Genomic DNA, 14,371 nt, shown 5'->3' with positions numbered 1-14,371 from the left:
CCAGGTGTGTTGAATTTAATCACTGAACTGATCAATTAACTCAATTGGTCATGTGTGGTGCCGAGTTGGAACTGAATCCTGCAGCAGTCCAGGAACAAGGTTGCCCTGGAATGAGGTGCTATATGGGACACACAGGGCTACAGAGGGAGGGAGGGGGAGGTGGAGAGGACTGTAGAGGGAGGAGGAGGAGGTGGAGAGGACTGTAGAGGGAGGAGGAGGAGGTGGAGAGGACTGTAGAGGGAGGAGGTGGTGGTGGACAGGACTGTAGAAGGAGGAGAAGGTGGTGGACAGGACTGTAGAAGGAGGAGGTGGTGGTGGACAGGACTGTAGAGGGAGGAGGAGGTGGTGGACAGGACTGTAGAAGGAGGAGAAGGAGGTGGACAGGACTGTAGAAGGAGGAGGAGGTGGTGGACAGGACTGTAGAAGGAGGAGAAGGAGGTGGACAGGACTGTAGAGGGAGGAGGAGGTGGTGGACAGGACTGTAGAAGGAGGAGAAGGAGGTGGACAGGACTGTAGAAGGAGGAGGAGGTGGTGGACAGGACTGTAGAAGGAGGAGAAGGAGGTGGACAGGACTGTAGAGGGAGGAGGAGGTGGTGGACAGGACTGTAGAAGGAGGAGAAGGAGGTGGACAGGACTGTAGAAGGAGGAGGAGGTGGTGGACAGGACTGTAGAAGGAGGAGAAGGAGGTGGACAGGACTGTAGAGGGAGGAGGAGGTGGTGGACAGGACTGTAGAAGGAGGAGGAGAAGGAGGTGGACAGGACTGTAGAGGGAGGAGGAGGTGGACAGGACTGTAGAGGGAGGAGGAGGTGGTGGACAGGACTGTAGAGGGAGGAGGAGGTGGTGGACAGGACTGTAGAAGGAGGAGAAGGTGGTGGACAGGACTGTAGAGGGAGGAGGTGGTGGTGGACAGGGCTGTAGAAGGAGGAGAAGGTGGTGGACAGGACTGTAGAGGGAGGAGGAGGAGGTGGACAGGACTGTAGAAGGAGGAGGAGGAGGTGGACAGGACTGTAGAGGGAGGAGGAGGAGGTGGACAGGACTGTAGAAGGAGGAGAAGGAGGTGGACAGGACTGTAGAGGGAGGAGGTGGTGGACAGGACTATAGAGGGAGGAGGTGGTGGTGGACAGGACTGTAGAGGGAGGAGGTGGTGGAGGACAGGACTGTAGAGGGAGGAGGAGGTGGAGGACAGGACTGTAGAGGGAGGAGGAGGTGGACAGGACTGTAGAGGGAGGAGGAGGTGGACAGGACTGTAGAGGGAGGAGGTGGAGGACAGGACTGTAGAGGGAGGAGGAGGTGGTGGAGGACAGGACTGTAGAGGGAGGAGGAGGTGGAGGACAGGACTGTAGAGGAAGGAGGAGGTGGACAGGACTGTAGAGGGAGGAGGAGGTGGTGGACAGGACTGTAGAGGGAGGAGGAGGAGGTGGTGGACAGGACTGTAGAGGGAGGAGGAGGTGGTGGAGGACAGGACTGTAGAGGGAGGAGGAGGTGGAGGACAGGACTGTAGAGGGAGGAGGAGGTGGTGGAGGACAGGACTGTAGAGGGAGGAGGAAGTGGTGGAGGACAGGACTGTAGAGGGAGGAGGTGGTGGTGGAGGACAGGACTGTAGAGGGAGGAGGAGGTGGACAGGACTGTAGAGGGAGGAGGAGGTGGACAGGACTGTAGAGGAAGGAGGAGGTGGACAGGACTGTAGAGGGAGGAGGAGGTGGACAGGACTGTAGAGGAAGGAGGAGGTGCTGCTTGCCTGCTCAGCATAAGGCCGTTGGAAGATCTGTGATGAGGAAGGACGTGGTTTTGCTTGAAGCATCACAGTCCCCTTGTCTGACCTGTTGGTTGATGACCTCTTGTTTCTGTATTCACTAACTACTTCCTGGGTTTGGTGACACAGTTCAAACAAAGATTTTTTCTATCACTAAACCAAGATAGACCACAGCTTGTCGTTTCCAATGGGAACAAATGAGTCATAGTGGGCAGAGCCAAGCACAAGATAGCAGGCGCCTTCTAGTATACATCTACATATTTCCGTTAGGGAACGCCGAACTCTGTGAAATGTGCAATAACCCAATTCACCTTTGCACTCCTTGTAACAGCATGATAAAAAAAATAAAAAATAAAATTTTGCAAAAGGGTAAAGTCTACAAAAATTCATCTGTTCCGTATCGTAACAGAAAACTACTGTACTGTGATCAAATGTTTCATTGATGGGAAGATTTGCAGAATGTCGGTCAAAATCCATCTCGTTCCATCTTCTCCCATCGACCGCCTAGTGGACTTCCTCTCACTACCATATTTGGTAGTGTGTGAAAAAACCGCTAACCCCGGATGCTTCACATTTCATCCATCCAATGAAATATCTGTCTCATTGTTCTACCTGTGGTTGTACCATGAGTCCAGGCGGTATGAGAGCCTGCTGAGGCAAGTGGACTGCTGGGAGTTGATCCACTTCCTGCTAATTCTTCACCTATCCAATGGGTCTGTAGGTGTCCCCCCCCCCCCCCCCCCCCTCCCCCCTCCCTGTGTGGAGTCACTGGGTCAGAGCTAGGAGCTGGTAACACGGTTAAGGGGCTAGTAACTGTTCTCATGCCCGGCCAGGATGTAGAGGTTGCTGAGGGCTGTGGGGTTGTCAGTGGGCCGGCTCTCCAGAACCACCACCCTGTTAGAGAGAGAGATGTCAGTTAGCAGCAGCATTACCAGGAACACACAACTCTACTGCAGGTTACAGCTGCCAACCAGGTCCCTTATCTGAAGACTGAAGAAAACACACTGAATAGAACACAATTAATTGAATATAATTGGTGGGTTTAGGGAGTAGCAGGCAGCTAGACAAGAGAGGACTGGCTACATTTCAAATGGCACATTTATGTTAATATGACACTAGAGATCATGAGTTGTACAAGGGTGGTGCCATCCTTACAGCAGAGTGACAGACGAGATGAGGGGTGTCTCTGCCCACAGAGGGTACAGTCCAAGACCATAGTGTCTGATCTATCAGATGGAATTACAGAGGATCAGAGAGACACTCAAACCAGGCTGGCGTGGCAGTGCCCAGGTGCCAGTCTGAATAAAACATGCAGGTTGGATGGGCAGAGGCTGTCGCAGGGGAATCAGAATGGGCTGAGCCTAAAGCACCAGGGAGCCTCTGCCCTGGGAGGGGCCCCCGTGTCCTGGGAGGGGCCCCGTGTCCTGGGAGAACCATCATTGCTAGTCGATCTTCCATCACAGGGTGGGAAATGTGTCTGAGCCAGGGAGTTAAATCACATTGAGTGGTTTCTATAGTTGAGGACTGGTGTGAAGGGCTAAGGGACTGCCCTGCCACACTGCCCACTCTGCAGCATGTAACCAACCAGAAGCTGTGATGTGAGTCACATAGAGAACATGGTTTAAAAGCCTCTTCATGATAGCATTGAGATTACAATGAGGTATCCCACTCAGACTCAAAGTGGTTGAATGCTGAACGATCAAAGATAGTTGATTTATAAACAGGGTTGTGTGATCTGTGGAACATGCCTCGTCATAGCAACGGAAGCAGACCTGGAGAGAGAGAGACTGAGCCACCAGAGCTGGGAGAGAGAAAGACGGAGAGAGAGACTGGGAGAGAGAGACGGGGAGAGAGAGACGGGGAGAGAGAGACGGGGAGAGAGAGACGGGGAGAGAGAGACGGGGAGAGAGAGACGGGGAGAGAGAGGGGGAGAGAGAGACGGGGAGAGAGAGACGGGGAGAGAGAGACGGGGAGAGAGAGAGAAGTAGGATGTTTGGTGGTTTCCAGGCGATGGTTAAACACAGGGACCTGTGGGAGGACACTTGCTCCCTGGAGACAGCCACTAGCTACCAGCCCTGCATCTACGGCTTTATAGGAGGTCAAAGGGCACTACATAAATCATCTATACGACTAGAAAGAGAAAAGAGATGGGGGAGGCAGAGCGCAAAAAGTAAAGGGAGTGAGAGAAAGAGCGAAAAGTTGAGACAGAGAGATACAAGTAAAGAGAAAAAGAGGAGGAATGAGGACAGGCAAGTGAATAATTAAAACAATCATTTCAAGCACCAACCTGTCAGATCTGGAGAGAGACAGAGAGTTAAAAACACAATCATTTCAAGCACCAACCTGTCAGATCTGGAGAGAGACAGAGTTAAAAACACAATCATTTCAAGCACCAACCTGTCAGATCTGGAGAGAGACAGAGAGTTAAAAACACAATCATTTCAAGCACCAACCTGTCAGATCTGGAGAGAGACAGAGAGTTAAAAACACAATCATTTCAAGCACCAACCTGTCAGATCTGGAGAGAGACAGAGAGTTAAAAACACAATCATTTCAAGCACCAACCTGTCAGATCCGAGGAGACGGAAGACTCGGCTGGGATCAGAAATCTCCTGGGTGACCTGTAGATTAAAGGAAGGAATGGAGCACTTTATTAACAAGACGGAAACATACACAGGGACATTAGTGAACACGGAAACATACACAGGGACATTAATGAACACGGAAACATACACAGGGACATTAATGAACACGGAAACATACACAGGGACATTAATGAACACGGAAACATACACAGGGACATTAATGAACATACACAGGGACATTAGTGAACACGGAAACATACACAGGGACATTAATGAACACGGAAACACACACAGGGACATTGATGAGGAGCTACATGGAAACATACACAGGGACATTGATGAGGAGCTACATGGAAACATACACAGGAACATTGATGAGGAGCTACATGGAAACACACACAGGGACATTGATGAGGAGCTACATGGAAACATACACAGGGACATTGATGAGGAGCTACATGGAAACACACACAGGGACATTGATGAGGAGCTACATGGAAACATACACAGGGACATTGATGAGGAGCTACATGGAAACATACACAGGGACATTGATGAGGAGCTACATGGAAACATACACAGGGACATTGATGAGGAGCTACATGGAAACATAATACTGGTAACACTTTACAAGGACTCTTCATTTCCATGGTGATCTTATATTTCCCCATTACAGTCCATCCCATGATTACAGACAGACCTCAGTAGACCTCTCCCATGACCCCAGTAGACCCCCCCCCCCCATAACCCCAGTAGACCCCCCCCATAACTTCAGTAGACCCCCCCCCCAATAACCTCAGTAGACCCCCCCCCAATAACCTCAGTAGACCCCCCCAATGACCTCAGTAGACCCCCCCCCAATGACCCCAGTAGACCCCCCCCCCATAACCCCAGTAGACCCCCCCATAACTTCAGTAGACCCCCCCCCAATAACCTCAGTAGACCCCCCCCCAATAACCTCAGTAGACCCCCCCAATGACCTCAGTAGACTCCCCCAATGACCTCAGTAGACCCCCCCCCCCCCCCGATAACCTCAGTAGCCCCCCCCCCGCCAACTGTAGGTTGCTCTGCTTATCAGAGTTCAGATGGATTCAGTGTTTCGCTGCCTGCCTACATAGACGAGGCCAGGAGATAAAACCTCTGGGATCACACTCTGAGGCTAAGCTACATTAGGCCGTTTGTGTCTCTGTGTCCACCTGCAGGTAATGAAGTTGTCAACCTTTCACAGAGACAATCTCATGTTAACCTGATCACCATGCACGCCACACACACTATAAAAGTCCAGAGATCACTGTGAGGTGAGGCATTCTGTTTTTATGATAGGGGATACACCCAGGGTAGTCTTTTCACTGCTGCCACACACACACACACACACACACACACACACACACACACACGACTGAGCTGAAATAAGGCTGTGTGTTGGCTGTGGGCTCAGCCCAGCGTTACAGCACAGTGTGTGTGTGCCAGGGTGGAGCACGACACGTTAGCCTGTCAAAATGTCAGATACCATGCAGTATTCATGTTCATCAGAAAATGAAACAGCTGCACAACAGAGGGTGAAGGTGGGCTGATCAATTATTCAGCCGCTCCGTCTCCTGTATGATTCAGTTGAAAAGCCTCCTTGAAGGAAGGCAGTGAAGGAGGGACAGGACATTAGTCTATTGATATGATGCCTGGTAGGCTGATCGCTTCAGCGGGTACATTTCCTAGCCACCTAAAGGCCTTGTTCTCCTCGTCATCAGGACCCCTGGGTAACCCTAACCAGAGGGGGTCTCTGTCCGGCTAAGGACTCCCACCTAGCAGGTGGTCATGCCTCCTAGTACACAGTTATCTAATGTATTGGTCGACCGAAAGTAGTTTGGTCAACATTTTTTAAAACGTGTATTTTTCCATATATAGACACACGATATCTGTTTTAATAAAATTTGACTATGTGCATTGAGCTTGTCTGATGCTTTAAGCTTACGGTTTGATGAAGTAAGACAAAATGCCTCAAGAGGGCGCCAGAAATCTAGATAACCATTTTCCTCCCGGTCATTCCTGCTGGATTTTTCAGATTCTGCCATTCCTCTCCTGAAGTTGCCGGTGAAAAGGCAACACGAGGAGTCGGTAACCTTTCTCATGTGGAATGCCAATTTATCTTACCATCTCTACCAATCTGCGTGCCAGTTATGGTTTTCGTCTGTACATTTTCATGAAAGTTTAATTTAATTTATAACGTCTTCGTATCTCAAAATCAGTGTCATGTGGTTCATCCAAATTACATCCAAATGAAAACGATAAACCCAAAAAGTATCTTCCGTTACCAACGATGTAAAAAATAGTCTACATAAAAGCCAACCAATAAAAACATGGCAGCCGGCAGGTAGACAATCTCCTGCTGAAAATAATGATCCTATAAAATCACATTGGCTACGCATGGCCTGTCTGGAAGGAACTAGAAACATTGTATCAAATGTATGGCCTGTCTGGAAGGAACTAGAAACATTGTATCAAATGTATGGCCTGTCTGGAAGGAACTAGAAACATTGTATCAAATGTATGGCCTGTCTGGAAGGAACTAGAAACATTGTATCAAATGTATGGCCTGTCTGGAAGGAACTGTAAACATTGTATCAAATGTATGGCCTGTCTGGAAGGAACTAGAAACATTGTATCAAATGTATGGCCTGTCTGGAAGGAACTAGAAACATTGTATCAAATGTATGGCCTGTCTGGAAGGAACTAGAAACATTGTATCAAATGTATGGCCTGTCTGGAAGGAACTAGAAACATTGTATCAACTATCAACTTAGTCCAGCCAAAGATCATGCTAGAAAACTGGAAACATTGTATCAACTATCAACTTAGTCCAGCCAAAGATCATGCTAGAAAACTGGAAACATTGTATCAACTATCAACTTAGTCCAGCCAAAGATCATGCTAGAAAACTGGAAACATTGTATCAACTATCAACTTAGTCCAGCCAAAGATCATGCTAGCAAACTGGAAACATTGTATCAAATGTATGGCCTGTCTGCAACCAACTTGAAACATTGTGTCAACTATTAACTTAGGTCCCTTGCAACATTGTAGAAAATATTCTGGGCCCATTCAAATATTTCCTGTCCCAGTGAGCTCAAGGCAGACACAACTGTAGGATATTTGAGCAAGGGACGAGAAGCAGTGTTTAACTTGGGCAGGAGTACCAGCATCTCAAATGTTCTACTGCTCCTCCACCTAAAATGTAAACAGTACCAGCATCTCAAATGTTTTACTGGAACATATTTCAGTCTAAGTGAAGCAATGAGAAGAAGCAATCAGGAAGGCCTATACTATGACATTTCCACCAGATCAGAGCATGACATTTTCCCCTTTCATGCTGAGTGGTTATCGAAAGGGAGAGAGAGCTGGAAAATATTATTCAAATACATTGAGGAACTATTGTCATTACCAATAGATGTAAAATACACATTTTGTTTACTTGCTGTTTGAGATGAAGAAAACTATTACATTGAGAAGGTCCACAGCTCATTATTGGTGGTGCGTTAAGCCAATCAGAAACACTATCAGATCCCCAAACGGACACGCATATACCGCGCATTCGGAAAGTATTCAAACCCCCTCGACTTTTCCCACATTTGGTTACGTTTTACAGCCTTATTCTGAAATGGATGAAATCGTATTTCCCCCTCATCAAATCGACACACAATACCCCATAATGACAAAGCAAAAACTAGCTTTTTTTTTTTTTTGCAAATGTGTGTATATATATGTATATATATATATATAAAAAACTGAAATATCACGTTTACATAAGTAATTCAGACCCTTTACTCAGTACTTTGTTGAAGCACTTTTGTCAGCGATTACAGCCTTGAAGTCGTCTTGGGTATGACTCAACAAGCTTGACACACCTGTATTTGGGGAGTTTCTCCCATTCCTCTGTGCAGATCCTCTCAAGCTCTGTCGGGTTGGATGGGGAGCGTCACTGCACAGCTATTTTCAGGTCTCTTCAGAGATGTTCGATCGGGTTCAAGTCCGGGCTCTGGCTAGGCCACTCAAGGACATTCAGAGACTTGTCCCGAAGCCACTCCTGCTTTGTCTTGCCTGTGTGCTTAGGATTGTTGTCCTGTTGGAAGGTGAACCTTCGCCCCAGTCTGAGGTCCTGAGCGCTCTGGAGCAGGTTTCATCAAAGATCTCTCTGTTCATCTTTCCCTCAATCCTGACTAGTCTCCCAGTCCCTGCCGCTGAAAAACATCCCCACAGCATGATGCTGCCACCACCATGCTTCACAGTAGGGATGTTACCCCTACCATGCTTCACAGTAGGGATGGTGCTAGGTTTCCCCACAGCATGACGCTGCCACCACCATGCTTCACAGTAGGGATGGTGCCAGGTTTCCCCACAGCATGATGCTGCCACCACCATGCTTCACAGTAGGGATGGTGCCAGGTTTCCCCACAGCATGATGCTGCCACCACCATGCTTCACAGTAGGGATGGTGCTAGGTTCCCTCCAGATGTGACACTTGGCATTCAGGCCAAAGAGTTCCAATGTTGGTTTCATCCGACTGGAGAATCCTGTTTCTCATGGCCAGAGTCTTTAGGTGCCTTTTGACAAACTAAGCGGGCTGTTGCGTGCCTTTTACTGAGGAGTGGTTTCCATCTGGCAACTCTACCACAAAGGCCTGATTGGTGGAGTGCTGCAGAGATGATTGTCCTTCTGGAAGGTTCTCCCATCTCCACAGAGGAACTCACGAGCTCTGTCAAAGAGACCATCGGGTTCTTGATCATCTCCCTGACCAAGGCCCTTCTCCCCCGATTGCTCAGTTTGGGCAGGTGGCCAGCTCTAGGAAGAGTCTTGGTAGTTCCAAAATTCTTCCATTAAAGAATAATGGAGGCCACTGTGTTCTTGGGGATCTTCAATGCTGCACACATTTTTTTGGTACCTTTCCCCAGATCTGTGCTTCAACAGAATCCTTTCTCTGGGATCTACGGACAATTATTTTGACCTCATGGTTTGGTTTTTGCTCTGACATACATGCACTGTCAACTGTGGGACCTTATATAGACAGGTGTGTGCCTTAAATCATGTACAAATCAATTGAATTTACCACAGGTGGACTCCAATCAAGTTGTAGAAACATCAAAGATAATCAACGGAAACAGAACGCAAAGGGTCTGAATAATTTCAGAAGGCACTCACTGTAACTGCCTACATTTGCGCGCAGGCCAGGTAGCCTATAGGCCTACTTCTGTGTGCAATCAGGCCAGCCCCTCCCCATACTGACGTTACAAGCCCCTCCCCATACTGACTTTACAAGAGTTATTTAGAAAACAGGAAGAGAGACGTTTCATTAAAGAAGAATGGATTCACCTTTTCAATGCTAATTAGGGACACTGTAGTTATCACATTTCACTTTGGATTTATTAATTCTGGCGCTCTGCACACAAAAGCTTGTCAGCTAGCTAGCCTTTCCAATCCCCCTCCTGTATAGACCTGACTGGTGCCTTTCCAATCCCCCTCCTGTATAGACCTGACTGGTGCCTTTCCAATCACCCTCCAGTATAGACCTGACTGTATTGTAGTCAGGTTTTGTTATAGCCACCAAGCCACGATTATATTTAGACTCAGTTTGATTGACAATGTGTATAATGTCTAGAGTGTGACAGTACTAACGGTAACACCTACCTCGTTGGACTTGAAGCTCTTTCCCTGCATGCCGTGCTTCCAGAAGGCCAGAACACTGTCCTGAAGGCACACTGGAGCAAGAGGTAGAGGAGACGTCAGTTATCCTACTGTGTTATCGACTTGTTAATTTGTATATTTTGTTTAATTGTTTGTTTTACTCCATGTGTAACTCTGTGTTGTCTGTTCACACTGCTATGCTTTATCTTGGCCAGGTCGCAGTTGCAAATGAGAACTTGTTCTCAACTAGCCCACCTGGTTAAATAAAGGTGTTCTCAACTAGCCCACCTGGTTAAATAAAGGTGTTCTCAACTAGCCTACCTGGTTAAATTAAGGTGTTCTCAACTAGCCTACTACCTGGTTAAATAAAGGTGTTCTTAACTAGCCTACCTGGTTAAATAAAGGTGTTCTCAACTAGCCTACCTGGTTAAATAAAGGTGAAATAAAAAATAAAATATGTGTTATTATTTCACAGTTTATTATACAAAAAGTAGAACACAGTCACTGGAGGAGAAGGTAGAGGCATGTATACGACAGGGAGGATATCAGCAATCATCATACATATTAATATACACACTGGTTGACATTAATGGATGCACAGTATTGAAGGGTAGTGGGATGTGAATACAGGGGAAACCATAACCCTATTATAAACACTGACACGTTACAAGCCCCTCCCCCTCAGAAACAGCGGTAACCCACTGACGTTACAAGCCCCTCCCCCCCAGAAACAGCGGTAACCCACTGACGTTACAAGCCCCTCCCCTTCAGAAACAGCGGTAACCCACTGACGTTACAAGCCCCTCCCCCTCAGAAACAGCGGTAACCCACTGGCGTTACAAGCCCCTCCCCCTCAGAAACAGCGGTAACCCACTGACGTTACAAGCCCCTCCCCCTCTGAAACAGCGGTAACCCACTGGCGTTACAAGCCCCTCCCCCTCTGAAACAGCGGTAACCCACTGGCGTTACAAGCCCCTCCCCTTCAGAAACAGCGGTAAACCACTGGCGTTACAAGCCCCTCCCCCTCAGAAACAGCGGTAACCCACTGGCGTTACAAGCCCCTCCCCCTCAGAAACAGCGGTAACCCACTGACGTTACAAGCCCCTCCCCCTCAGAAACAGCTGTAACCCACTGGCGTTACAAGCCCCTCCCCCTCAGAAACAGCTGTAACCCACTGGCGTTACAAGCCCCTCCCCCTCAGAAACAGCTGTAACCCACTGACGTTACAAGCCCCTCCCCCTCAGAAACAGCGATAACCCACTGACGTTACAAGCCCCTCCCCCTACTGGCGTTACAAGCCCCTCCCCCTACTGGCGGTACAAGCCCCTCCCCCTACTGGCGTTACAAGCCCCTCCCCCTACTGGCGTTACAAGCCCCTCCCCCTACTGGCGTTACAAGCCCCTCCCCCTACTGGCTTTACGAGGTAGGTGTTACAGTAGTAGGTGAATCATATTAAAGAAGTCATCTTACCAACGGATCCAATGGCGAAGTCAAAGCTGAGCTCCGAGGCTAGCTTCTTGTTCGACTTTAATCTTCCCATGAGGTTCACGATCTTTAGATTTTCTAGAATAAAAAATAAAAATAGGATAGAGCTTTTTGAATAGTGGCTGGATAAAAAAAACAACAGTTCCTCACTTACGAGGATAATCACAGTGTCCGTTCTCAGCTGCTACAATCTTTCACGGTTCCTGAAATGAGTAAACGAGAACTGTCCTAATAATGCTCGGTGATTTTAGAACGAGCTGTAAAAGACTAAAACTGGAGGAGAGGGTGTCGCTGTCTGAGATTAAAGCTCTGGTAGAGGAGACTAAAACTAGAGGAGAGGGTGTCGCTGTCTGGGATTAAAGCTCTGGTAGAGGAGACTAAAACTAGAGGAGAGGGTGTCGCTGTCTGAGATTAAAGCTCTGGTAGAGGAGACTAAAACTAGAGGAGAGGGTGTCGCTGTCTGGGATTAAAGCTCTGGTAGAGGAGACTAAAACTAGAGGAGAGGGTGTCGCTGTCTGGGATTAAAGCTCTGGTAGAGGAGACTAAAACTAGAGGAGAGGGTGTCGCTGTCTGAGATTAAAGCTCTGGTAGAGGAAAATGTTGTTGACCGTCTTGATTGTTTTAGAGGAACTTTCATGAGAATTATTATTTTTTTTTAATGGAAAACCAGATGTTTAGGTTTCGTTATAGTGAAACGTCAAATCTGGTCTTCATTTTGACAAGTCGATGCAAAAGTGATATATTTTGGTATTTTAGTAGTAAATCTATTTTAGCCCCTAGCAGTTAAGCTCTACCATTGAAATCGTGATGGAGAGGCACTATGCCATCTCAAAGTAGAGGTTCAGTATGTAATGGACTCCCTTCTAGATGTGCTGGGTGGTACCACCTCTAGGGAGGGGTTCAGTATGTAACCGACTCCCTTCTAGATGTGCTGGGTGGTACCACCACAAGGGAGGGGTTCAGTATGTAATCGACTCCCTTCTAGATGTGCTGGGTGGTACCACCACAAGGGAGGGGTTCAGTATGTAACCGACTCCCTTCTAGATGTGCTGGGTGGTACCACCACAAGGGAGGGGTTCAGTATGTAATCGACTCCCTTCTAGATGTGCTGGGTGGTACCACCACAAGGGAGGGGTTCAGTATGTAACCGACTCCCTTCTAGATGTGCTGGGTGGTACCACCACAAGGGAGGGGTTCAGTATGTAATCGACTCCCTTCTAGATGTGCTGGGTGGTACCACCTCAAGGGAGGGGTTCAGTATGTAATCGACTCCCTTCTAGATGTCCTCGGGGAAAAAAAAGAAGAGGTTTCTAACCTCAAGGGTCTTTTCCTGGTTAAATAAATGAAATAATGACTGAAGGGCAAACAATTAACAGCATGTCTACTTTCTCAGTGCAGGACTAGTTAGACTGAAGGGGAAGTCCCAAATGGCTCACTATTCCCTATGTAGTGCACTTTCCTATGGGCCCTGGTCAAAAGTAGTGCAGTACATAGGGAATAGGGTGCCATTTGGGATGCAACCAAAGTGCAGGAAGTCATCTCTGTGGGGGTCAGAGGTCATACTTACTGTCCAGGCACACGAGCACGGTGTCCCTCTCCAGCTGGGTCACATGGATGGCATCCACTGCTTGGCCAGCTAAGGGGAAGACACACATAAAATAATGGTTAGCATAAAGATATCCCTACTGGAATCCAGAAATACATCAACACAAGAGGAGGTGTTTCAATGTGAACATAGAGTATGAATCCAGGGTTGTGTTCACGGTTTTAAAAACGACACGCTTTAAAGCGACAGAAAATTAAGCATTTTCAGATAGTCGAGATCGTCCCTCCAAGTTTCAGTTTTCCTCCGTTTGGTGTCTATTGACAGTACAACAATTGACTAATCTCAGTGAACCAGGAGGAGCCAGAGTTGAGGACGATCGTCTCTGTGTAGATCCAGCTAGCTTCGTAGCATACCACTCAGGAGGTGGTAGTGTGTGTTTGGTGCCTATTGATCCCATCTCAGTGAACCAGGAGGAGAAGAACTTGAGGTTGAGGTTTTCCACTAGATGTTGGAACATTGCTGCAGTGCCTTGCTTCCATTCAGCCACAAGAGTATTAGTGATTCGAGCACAGAATCTTCTAGAATGTTATTGTACGCTGTAGCATTAAGATTTCCATTCACTGGAACTAAGGGGCCCGAACTATGAAAAACAGCCCCAGACAATTATTCTTCCTCCACCAAACTTTACAGTTGGCACTATGCATTGGGACAGGTAGCGTTCTCTGGCATCCCCCAAACCCAGATTAGTTCGTTGGACTGCCAGATGGTGAAGCATCACTCCAGAGAACAAGTTTCCACTGCTCCAGAGTCCAATGGCGGCGAGCTTGAAACCACTACAGATAAAAAAGGTACTGTGTGAAAAGAGGACATTAACGATAAGTAATGAAATGACGACGCCACCTCTAAAAGCACATTTCACACCACAGCCAGCTGAATTCACATGTCAGCTGAATTCACATGTCAGCTGAATTCACATGTCAGCTGAAATCACATGTCAGCTGAATTCACATGTCAGCTGAATTCACATGTCAGCTGAATTCACATGTCAGCTGAATTCACATGTCAGCTGAAATCACATGTCAGAATCGTCTCAATGAAGAGTTCGGCGTTCGATTAGACACGTGCGATACGCACATGCAGTTACGAAGTCGCTAGAGTTAGCGGCAGGCGGACAAGCAATACCCACTGACATAGTACGGATGTGAAGCCCGAGATGCAATGTGAAGCTAACTGAAGCTGGCTAGCTTTTTAAAAAAAGACTGAGTAGATCTAGCTAGCTTCGTAGCATACCGCTCAGGAGGAGCCAGAGTTGAGGACGATCGTCTCTG

The 14,371-nt window shown here is 47.7% G+C and overlaps 1 protein-coding gene and 1 long non-coding RNA gene across 4 annotated transcripts in view; one reads left to right on the top strand and one right to left on the bottom strand.

Moving 5' to 3' along the window:
* Positions 1-1,324: 1,324 nt before the first annotated feature.
* LOC149975324 (uncharacterized) lies at positions 1,325-2,289 on the top strand. The gene is made up of 2 exons (XR_016489101.1): positions 1,325-1,517; positions 1,592-2,289. It is a non-coding gene; the product is annotated as an uncharacterized LOC149975324 (long non-coding RNA).
* A 191-nt stretch (positions 2,290-2,480) lies between these two features.
* Positions 2,481-14,371, bottom strand: part of map4k5 (mitogen-activated protein kinase kinase kinase kinase 5) — a 107,947-nt gene continuing 96,056 nt past the window's right edge. For all 3 annotated transcript variants that reach the window (XM_090211656.1, XM_090211657.1, XM_090211655.1), the window contains 5 exons: positions 13,065-13,133; positions 11,483-11,575; positions 10,016-10,086; positions 4,320-4,375; positions 2,481-2,648 (listed from right to left, as the gene is read on the bottom strand). In XM_090211656.1, coding sequence (XP_090067782.1) covers positions 2,561-2,648; positions 4,320-4,375; positions 10,016-10,086; positions 11,483-11,575; positions 13,065-13,133 — 377 coding nt within the window. In that variant the 3' untranslated portion in view covers positions 2,481-2,560. The remainder of the gene's footprint in view (positions 2,649-4,319; positions 4,376-10,015; positions 10,087-11,482; positions 11,576-13,064; positions 13,134-14,371) is intronic.

The sequence above is a fragment of the Oncorhynchus mykiss genome, chromosome 19, assembly GCF_057628025.1.
Source record: "Oncorhynchus mykiss isolate SJ-2025 chromosome 19, ASM5762802v1, whole genome shotgun sequence".
NCBI classification, from domain to species: Eukaryota; Metazoa; Chordata; class Actinopteri; order Salmoniformes; family Salmonidae; genus Oncorhynchus; species Oncorhynchus mykiss.
This window is presented reverse-complemented; position numbering and strand designations above follow the sequence as displayed.